The 10,396-nt window shown below is 38.1% G+C and overlaps 1 protein-coding gene across 1 annotated transcript; it reads right to left on the reverse strand.

Moving 5' to 3' along the window:
- Window positions 1-6,756: 6,756 nt before the first annotated feature.
- On the reverse strand, window positions 6,757-9,902 carry LOC118630258 (cyclin-dependent kinase 4 inhibitor B). Its single transcript, XM_036262081.1, has 2 exons — window positions 9,430-9,902; window positions 6,757-7,211 (listed from the first exon to the last, which is right to left on the reverse strand). The coding sequence occupies exons 1-2, from the start codon at window positions 9,622-9,624 to the stop codon at window positions 6,951-6,953; spliced, it is 456 nt and encodes a 151-aa protein (XP_036117974.1). The 5' UTR covers window positions 9,625-9,902; the 3' UTR covers window positions 6,757-6,950.
- Between the last annotated feature and the right edge of the window lie 494 nt (window positions 9,903-10,396).

A 10,396-nucleotide genomic window follows, 5' to 3' on the forward strand; every position in this document is an offset into this window, starting at 1 on the left:
CTCAGTTGGTTGGAGTGTTGTCCTGTACACAAAAGGGAATAATCACAATAATTAAATTGTTTTGTTCACAGTAGTATTTAAATTGATTAAAAGTCTCCTGAAATCCTGGTATAGATCCATATGAAATAACTCTAAATATCGGATGCAGTTTAGAGATTAGAGAGTAGTAGAAGATGTCAAAATATTTTAGCAAGGTTATAGTTTATAACTCTAGGTGGTATGTTGGGAGGGAATACAGGATACTATAAAGGGTACTGCTGTGCCCTAAGAAAGTTGGTAGAGCTCAGCAATGCATAATTCACAGATGGGATGAGGAGCCATTGGGTGTATTTCCAACATAGTCTTTAAAAGAAAACTCCATGTATTGTCAATATCTGTTGAGCTATCTGTAGGTTTGTGAACAGAATAAATTGCTTACTGTTTTATGTTTAGATGTTATTTCATATAGACATTATAAAATATAACATACTGAAATTACAGCTTAATCTGATAAAGAAAACAAAATGCAATTATTTCGCCCTGGCCGGTTTGGCTCAGCAGTTGGAGTGTTGGCCTTCGGACCAGAGAGTCCTGGGTTTGATTCCCCTAGGGGCACGTACTAAAAAACAAACAAACAAACAAAAAACAAACCCATAAAAATGAGATGCAATTATTTCTACCAAGAGATTAGTAAAACCTGAAGAATAATGGATAATCCTTACATATTTGGTTTGGGACTATTGAAAGCCACCCAAACAGTTTACACTCATACTGGTCCTGAATCCCACGCTGTCCTTTACAACCCAGTACCTAGTATCTGGTGCATAAGAAAGTGGAATTCTCAGGAAGACCCATTTTCAGCTAAGGCAAGGAGATGGAGAAATTTGTGAAGGGGTAAGATAGAGGGAAGTTTGTTTAAAATGAAAAGGAGATACAGAGGTCAAATATGAAAGGGTTCAGAGGAAGTAGCACAAGCCTATGATAATATAGAGCATGCAAATAAGACAGCTAAATAGAAGATTATGCATTTTATGAGGAGGCCAAATATGAAAGGGAAATGAGTTATAGTTTAATTACTGTAATTAGTCTTAAATTTTTAACTCTGTTGTAAAATATTTTCTGTGCCAGCACTGACTGTATACCTCCTGGGGGTCTAAACCAGGGGCTTCTTACTGGGAATGGGATTAATAAGTGTTTGGGGTTCTTTTGTAAACTTCTGGGATAATATAGATGGCTGTGAGATAGTCAGCATATCATCTTCATATAGCTCTCATTTTTTGTTGTTGTTGTTGTACCAGCAAAACCTTTGGTTTATATTTATTTCAAACTTCAAATTAGTAAATCAGAGTTGGGTGCTCAGTTTTAACATACATGTTGATTCATATTACTGTGCTTAGTATGTAATTCATACCAGTTACACCTTCATTAGCACAACTTCAAAGCAAAATTTCCTTTAGTACATAATTAATAAAAGGATAATGTATAAAAATTACCATTTCTATTAAGTATTTTTCCTTATACAAGGAATAATGTTAAAATCTTCTGAGTGGGGTATTCAAGAAGCAAGAAAGGATTCATCCTATTTCTAACAGCTGAACTTGAGAAAAGTTTTATAGAAAATCAAGAGAGCAGGGAATGGGCAGATTCCCATTATTTTAGGCCTGGAAATATTTCACAAATCCCATCAGCATGTGGACCATGTACATTTTGTTTTGGTTTGATTTGATTCATTCTGTTGAACTATTGACCCATCTTCCACAAAACTCTACCATGCTCTTCTTCCTTGTATTATTTTTGTTTGCTGTCTTTTCACCTCATTTTCTGTTCTGAAATGGCTGACATGTACAAATTTAGGTGAGACATAACTGTTCCCTGAACAGCTGGTTCCTACTACCACCCAGACAACAATTAAGAACTTAAAGTTTCCAGGAACCCAATGGAAACAAAACAGAAACTACACACCCTTTAAGATGGGTGTGTAGCCCTGGCCGGTTTTGCTCAGCGGTTAAGTGTCAGCCTGCAGTCCAGAGAGACCCAGGTTCGGTTCCCGCTAAGGGCGTGTACCTTGGTTGCAGTTTGTCCCTGCCCTGGTTGGGTCATGCAGGTGGCAACAACTCGATGTGTCCCTTTCATGTTGATGTTTCTCTCTTTCTCTCTCTCTCTCTCTCTCTCTCTCTCTCTCTCTCTCTCTCTCTCTCCCCCCTCCCACTCTATCTGAACAAAAAATGGAAAAATGTCCTTGGGTGAGGATAAAAAAAAAAAAAGATGGGTGTGTAAAATCCATGATAACTGTTTACAGAAAGTTATTTATCTTCTAATGACTTCTACATATTTTAGCATTCTCTTGCCTTTCTACTTTCTGTTCCTTCTAACATCTCCAACCTTTTGTTTTGGTTCTAACTCCTACACTAACTCTACTTAGTCAGAATCCTTTGTTATAGTATGGTCACTTAAAGGCCATTTTTTTTTTTTTTACTTCCAGAGCACTTATATTAGTTTGTAAATACCTATGTTAGCTTTATTTTATAAATCTATTGGCTCTACTTATCTCACTTTAAGAAACTAATTCTTCTAGTGGCTGTGGGTAGCATGAGGGAAATGCAAAAAGCATCAGGAAAAATCAGAGGAAAGAGGAGGTGAGAAAGGCCTTAAAATCAAACTAAGTACTTACTTTGCAAAGTGTCTTTTCTGTCTCAACTTGTCTGTTATTTTCCAACTAACTGTGGAGGTGGTGCTTATAAAGATTTTTCCCTCCTAGAGCTCCAGAATTTTAAAACATGTCTCTCCTTTCTATCCTTTTATATATCATTCCTTGCCTCTCATACTATGGCAAAATTATTACTAAAAAAATATATCAGCCCTCACAGTCATGTGTTCAACAAACTCATAAGGGTTAAAACTTTAGTGATGGTAGGGAACTTAGAATTAATATAGTCCAACTCCCACCTTTTATAGATGAGGAAAATTGAGGCTAATCAAAGTTACATGGTTTAAGTAAGTCATGTATTTAATTAGTTGAAGAACCAATAGTGGAACCCAGGTCTTCTGTCTTCCAATCTAGTCTTAATTTCTCCTTCCTCTATCCATTCTTTCTTGCCTGGGGTTAAAAATAGAAAAGGAAAAGAATGAAAGTATTTTGATTAAACTTTTATTTCTTCAGGTCAATTTTTTACTTTTAAGTATTTATCTATCTATATCTATCTATTATCTATCTATCTATCTATCTATCTATCTATCTATCTATCTATCTATCATCTACCTACCTATTCATCCATCCATCCCATCCATCCAGCCATCATCTATCTATACCTATTTGTAGCTTGTTAATTGAACACTGTGAAATTATACCAACCTAAAATGTATTCTTCAGATTTTCACAAAATAACTAAATTGTTAATAATGAAAACCCTGAATGTATGTTAGATTTTGGTTATGATTAACTGCTGACATAACATGAAAGCAGACCTGTTATACTTCAGATAACATTGACTTTTGACAATGTCCACAAGAGTGCTTCCTTCTATTACTATAATTTTTTCAGATAACTAATTTTACTTGCTCTTCTTTTGGCAGAGTACCAATGTCTTGAACATTGGAGAAATTATACCCTATCATAAAAATAATCAGTCTGATAAAGTGTAAAAGGAAAGTAAGCATGTTTTAGGTTTTTGAAATAATTGAGAATAGTTATAAAGGTGGTAAAAAAAATCCCTATTGATTTACATATTGACACACAAGTAGTATAGGAAATATAGAATCTCAATGTAAGGGTAAGTTAAATTAGTTTTGTTTATTTGCTGAAGGTCCATTACCTAGCTTCACGAGATAAATTATATGGTCTTGGATACCATATAGGGTTTACCATAATACAGAAATAAAATATCATAAAAGCATTCCTATGTACACACTTTCCTAAAGTTCTTTGGAGTTTTATGGACCTCAAACTCTCCTTTTGAAGGTTTCATTCCTTAGATCTGAGATGACTGATTTTAGCCATTAGAGCACAGGAAATTTTTAACACATTTTGCTTTCATAGTAAATCGTCCTTGTTTTTTCATCCATCCATCTCCTCAACTGAAGAAGGAAATATTGAAAGGAAGTCAATGAATTCTGAATTTATTTCACTTCCAGATCTTGGAATGAAAGTCAGTGAGTAAGATTTGTACAAACATTGGTAATATTTTAGACTTAGATACAGAATTAACATGTATATTTTTCTGTAATTCCACAATGGAGCCAGAAGCAGTGCTCATGTATATAGAGCTATATTTGTTTGCATGTGTCCTTCAAAGCAAAATCTTTAACAAATTTAACTGTGTGTTTATGTTTGTGTGTATTGTGTGTGTGTGTACACATATATATTGTAAAACAAAAAACAATGTAATATGTTACTCTGAGATCCACAACCACATTTTCTTGTTTTAGTTTCCCTTAATATTGTTATCAGATCCACAATTTCTTTAAATTAGGAATAAAATAACATTTCCCATTAATTTCAAGGGATTATTTTTTTTGTTACTCAGCTTCATGCAACTAGCAAATTTGAATGTCTTGGAGCTTAAGAAATAGAGGACAAAATAAGAGATTTCATAAATCAAATAGAGGATTTTAAATGATCAACTGCCTTCTTTTATGCAGAATGCTTCTTAGTAATTGTAAAACAATATAAACTTTAAAAATACTATTCTTGTAGTTAGTGACTGGGTGCTTAAGTGATAACTACAATTGTATTTTTTGTCCTTATGGCTTAATTTGAAAATGGGGATTTCACAATTTTTGCTCCCAAAGTGTTTTTTAGGGGCTAGTCTTTTGGGGGCTAGTCTTCATACTGTTGACACTTAAAAATAGATTTAAAGCAACCTGTTCAGATTTATTAGATACTACAGAAAAAAAAAGTTTCCTAGGAACTCATATAAAAGATTCTTACAAGGGAGAAAAAGTGTTTCTGCCTCAAAAAAAAACAAACAAAAAAAAAACAAAACAAAAAAACCCAAAACTTTGTTGACTTTATATTTATCATTAATCATTTCAGAGAACAGATTGTACAATGTGAAAACCCCATCAAACCAAACCATACACTTTGGAGCCAGATAGACTTACTTTGCACAACCATGGAATGAGTATCTTGTGATCTTTGACAAGCTACTTGATATTTCTCTCATTCTCCTCATATGGGAAACAATACTTATCTTTCAGGTTTACTTTAAATATTAAATGAACAAATGTTTTTAAAGCATACCTGGCACAAGTTATGTGTCAGTAAATGCTTATATATTTTTCCCAATAAGATATACTCTGATTCTCAATTAAGTTGCCCCAGTAATATATTCATTTGGGTAATAAAAAATTGATGGAGAAGCAAAACATTTTTAATTTAGCTCAAAGGTACCCTTTCTTACACATTTCTCAAATTAAGGTTTCTGTTCCCTCTTCTCTCATACAATACACACACACTACATGTATAAATCTTTCAATGTATGTAGAATGAATTTTTATAAATTTTGGTATTACTTAACAATTATTACACACAGTGAGAGAATGTGAATGCCTTTGAGTCTAACATTTCTCAGGAGTTAGTGGTAAATTCATGAACATATCTTTTAAAGTCAATTTACCCACATTTTGGAGTCCAATCTCTATTGTTTTTTCTTTATTAAAGCAGTGAAGTATCAGGAATTTTAATACTGTAAGAATCAAGCAACACTGGAAATTAAGTCCCAAAGCAGTGAACCTTTAGCAAATATTTAGAGATACCACGAATCATAATAATATATTTTCAATAATTTTGTACTCAGTCTACTCTCCCAGCAACCTTTTGGGAAATATCCAGAGATAATTTATTGGCTAAATGCATCGATCTTGTAAAAGACATTTGGAAGATTTCACAGTTTGATCCCCTGAGACAGTCTAGTAAAGGAACAGAAAATGTAACAAATAAATAAATAGGTAAAAGATGAAAGTAATCTAGGCATTGGCATTGGGTGAGAGCTTCATTTCAGATGTAGTTCTTCCTCATCTCTTTACCAAGGGTCACGAGTTACTTTGTTGTTTAAAGTCTCCCCATTAAGACTGTTACTGAAGAACAACCCAGAAGTACAAAATATCACAAATCTTTGCAAGTGGCGATTTACAGGGGTGTTTCTGTATCCTATCATATATAGATGAAGCAAACCATTAGTTAACCATACAGTTTCTTTTGCTACAACCCACCACTTCATTATTTTCGCTGACATCTGTACCTGCGATGCAGGAAGCTCTCCTAGACTGAATAACAAACTAAGTGCCGGCATCTTCCTGAGAGCTGTCTTGTATCAACTTGACCCAGGGATTTTAGAATATATGGGCAAATTCACAGTGGTTCCCGTTCTCTCTTCCTATCACCATCCGGTGGCGCTGTCTCCAGGACTTCCGGTGAATACGGTTTTGCAGGTGACTTGCTGTGTCTTGCACAAGTAAAGCGTAGGGCACCCACTGCTACCATCACCCACATCCTCAGGTCCTCAGTTTTCAGGTTTTCCCTTTAGCACGCAGAGCCTAAAGCCCAAAGTAGGGGCATACACGGGGCTCCTTCAAGGTCAGAGGAGCTACAGTCTCACCTACCTCCCGGATGTCTACCGCTGCCTCCCACTCCGACCGCATCACTGCAGATCCTTCATGGACTTCTTCACACTGCACTTTTCTGCGCGTAAACGACACCTGAGAACTAAACATTCCGCTCCCAAATCTTGCTGAAAATCTACTTGCCACGCCTCTCTGCGTATGGCTTCATGGTGAGTGTCGAGGGTGGGATCCAGAAAAAAAAAAAAAAAATCATTTCCGGCCTGCCACTCCTTTTTCACGAGGAATCCAGTCGCCCAGGAAGGCTTTCAGGCTTTCCGCCGCTCCACGTTGCAGCCTTCATTGAACTAAATTGGGGATGGGGAATTGGGGAGAGAAGAAAAGTCGTTGTGGGCGGCTGGGTGCATCCCCCATCAGTCTCCCGCTGCCGTGCACAGGTACCGGGCAAGGTCACGGTGGCCCTGTTCCTCAGCCAGGTCCACTGGCAGGCGGCCCCAGGCATCGCGCACATCCAGCCTAGCCCCTGCTTGGTGCAGCACCACCAGTGTGTCCAGGAAGCCCTCTCGGGCCGCATCGTGCACCGGTCGGGTGAGGGTGGCCGGGTCTGCACAATTGGGGTCCGCACCGTGGAGCAGCAGCAGCTCTGCTACGCGGGTGCTGCCCATCATCATGACCTGAAAGAGAGAGGGAGAGAGCAGAGTGGGTTAAGGTGAGGGGGCAGCGAGATGCAGGCCTGGGCAGGGACACAGGCAGAGCCATTTCAAAGAAATGCCTATTCATGAATTATCTATTCAATTAATGCAGAGGTGCTCACAGGCCTCAGGAGTCTGGTTAAGCTTCATTTTCTGACGCAATATTTCCCTCTTCCCAGTCTCACCACCCGCTCCAGGTATACTCTTTACCAATTGAGGTTGTTTATTTTCCAAACATGCCAAGACAAGAAAGAGCTGATGATAAAGTGCTTGTCGCCATTGTGAGAAAAAAGAAAAAAAAAATTCATTTGAACACAGGAATCTATTTTGTTAAACGATTTATAGGTGGAATACTCTCCCCCCTCCCAGCCATAAACTGGTTCTAAAAATCTTTATTAGGCAGTCAGCTGATATATATTGGAAGTTAGAGTAATGCTTTAGGGGACAAAACAAGAAACAACTAAATTTAGAATAAGCTTTACTTTGTTTAGTTCTCACAGTAAATTCCCTGTGGAAGGCTTTTGCTTTTCAGTCATATATGTCTGTGCTTATAAACATAATATAGTCCTACAATTTGAGCCAAATTGAAGATATAGGGGAAAAAGTGAAGGTCACACATTGTTTTATAAAATAAAGAAAACAAATTATTTGTTAATAAATTGTTTACCATTTAAAATATATTTAACAACATTATAGAGAAGGGCTAAAGTTTAGAGGGTGATATATTTAATGTAACATAAAATAAATACTATATTTACATTGCACAGGATTTTACAATGTGTTAGGATTTTATAATGTTAAATAGTAAATGTTCTGCTATATGAAAAGAACATGGTTGTTAGTTGAATCAGAACAATGCATAATTTAGAAAAAGAATGTTTGGAACAGTAATCCTATAGTATCCATTTGTATACATATACATTATGCAAACATTTACTTTCTTATTTTAACAATAAAACAATTTTTATAACTAAATATCCAAAATGGAATTATTTGTTCTTGTGTTTTAAAGTGTACCATGTAATCTAAAGATAGTATACCATATATATTTTTTGGTTTCATGAATATTAGAAGCATCAAATTCCTTGCTTAAAAACCAAGATATATGTCATCATTCCTACTAGTGATATAAAGGCTGTTTCACATATAGAGAAGAGGGAGAAAAGTCGTTTTTAATATATCAGAAAATGGTGAAATAAAACTATAAAAACCTATTTATTCAATTATTAGTATAATTTGAACTCTTTAATAACTACTTTTCCATATTTTTGATGCTTTGAACAGTCCCTCACTTCTTGTAACATTTTTTTCTAAGAATTCTAAAGGAATGAACGCATCTTTTCTTTAAAATCTACACTGTTAACAAAATTCCTTAATAAAAACTTGGTTCTGGAAGGTGATGGTGAAGTGAGTACTAAATATGACCATAATAGTCAACAGTAAAGCACAAAAACATTAGTTTAGATTTTAATGGAATTAAATATATATCAGTACTAATTAAAGCAGGAATAATAAACATATTGAATAAATGTATTTTAACAATGAAGAGGCTAATTATTCATGAAGACTCTTTTCTACTTAAAAAGGACCTAACAGATGCTGTGGGAATGCTTTTGTAATCCAAGCATTCAGTATGATAATTGAATAGTAAAAATCTAATGTAACATTCAAGAGATAATGCTAACATAAAATATAAAGAATTAAGTATTGTGGTTTGAAAATGCTGTCTTGTTCCTTTGTATTTAATTCACCTCTAGAAAAAGAATACAAAGAATTTCATATAGCAGTTTAAACGTTCAAGGTCAATTTTTTTCATGTGCTATGATTTTGTGTGATTCCTTAAATCCAAACCAGAATGTGTAACTTGTAATTTATCTCTATCGCTGAAAGTAGACATACAGACAAAACAGTTCTCCCCAAGTAGCCTTTCCCTCCCCCACACCCCAATTGAATCTACACCTTGCATCTCTGAGGCTGAGAAGGGAGAGGCTATATTGATATTTTCCCCAGCAATAAAAAGAACCCAAACTGAAGCAGTGGGTTTTTCATTCCCTTTCTTTAGGATTTTTGGTGGGTGAAAACCTGCTTTACACATCTAGCAAGAAAGAAACAGTGGAGACAGTTCCTAGACGCGTCTCACGGAGACCGCGCACCCGGGTTCGTGCGCCCCCTGCCGGCGAGGCCCCGGGGCCCCAGCTACCTGGATCGGGCGCCTCCCGAAGCCGTTGACTCCGTTGGGATCAGCACCGGCCTCCAGGAGCTGCCTCACAGTCTCCACTTGCCCCCGCGCGGCGGCGCTGGCCAGGCCCGCATCGCTGCTGCCACCACCGGGCATGATCTTGTCTTCTTCCCACATTTCGCAGCCACCGGAAAAAATCTGGCCCATATGATCCATTGCCGGCGGTGAGCTTCACGACACTCTTCCCTTCCTCCCCACGTTGCCCTGGCGAGCTCTCTCCTCCCCAGCAGATCTCCGGTAAGCTCCAGTCCTCTTTCGCGGTCTTTCTGTGACTCGCGGGCTAATGCAAAGGCCAAATGGCCCGTCGTTAAGTCAGGCTTTTCCAAGCGCACGCGAATTAGCGGACGAGCCCAGCTCGCTCGCTGGAAAAGGCGCCTTGCGCAACGGCTATGGCTGGAAAGTGCGAGAGCGAGCGTCACAGCGCCCTCAATGCACAGCGGAGTTTCTGACAAGTGGAAAGCTGACCAGGAGTGAATCTGTTTGGTCCAGCTGGGCGGCGCCTCTGGGCTCTCCCCACCCCCTTAGGCTCCGCCCGTAGACCGGCCAGTGGGCTCCTAGAAATTAAAGCTTGCTGACGGGGGGGCGGGAGCAACAGAGCTACAGATAATGAGATAGGGCGGGGGCGTGGTGGGGGTGGAGCCAGCCTAGACGGTGCTGGGGCGCATACTCCAGACTCCGGGAGCGCAGAGGCGACTGCGCTGGCCGCCGGGTGTCCGGCAAAGTCTTAGCTAAGGTTTTGGAATGGTTTAATCACCGTACTCAGCCCCTCCCTCCAGCAGGCGGAGCAGATGATTTCTATTCCTTCAGCTCTGGGTTTGCTGGTTTCAAGCTGGAGACGTTAGTCGGTCCCTGTAGTATCAATCGCTGAGAGAGAGGCATTTAAAATAACTCTGTCTTAAGATGTCTGAAAGTGACAGCTCTGCACCTG

This window comes from Molossus molossus, unplaced genomic scaffold, assembly GCF_014108415.1.
Source record: "Molossus molossus isolate mMolMol1 unplaced genomic scaffold, mMolMol1.p scaffold_m16_p_14, whole genome shotgun sequence".
In the NCBI taxonomy this organism is placed as follows: Eukaryota; Metazoa; Chordata; class Mammalia; order Chiroptera; family Molossidae; genus Molossus; species Molossus molossus.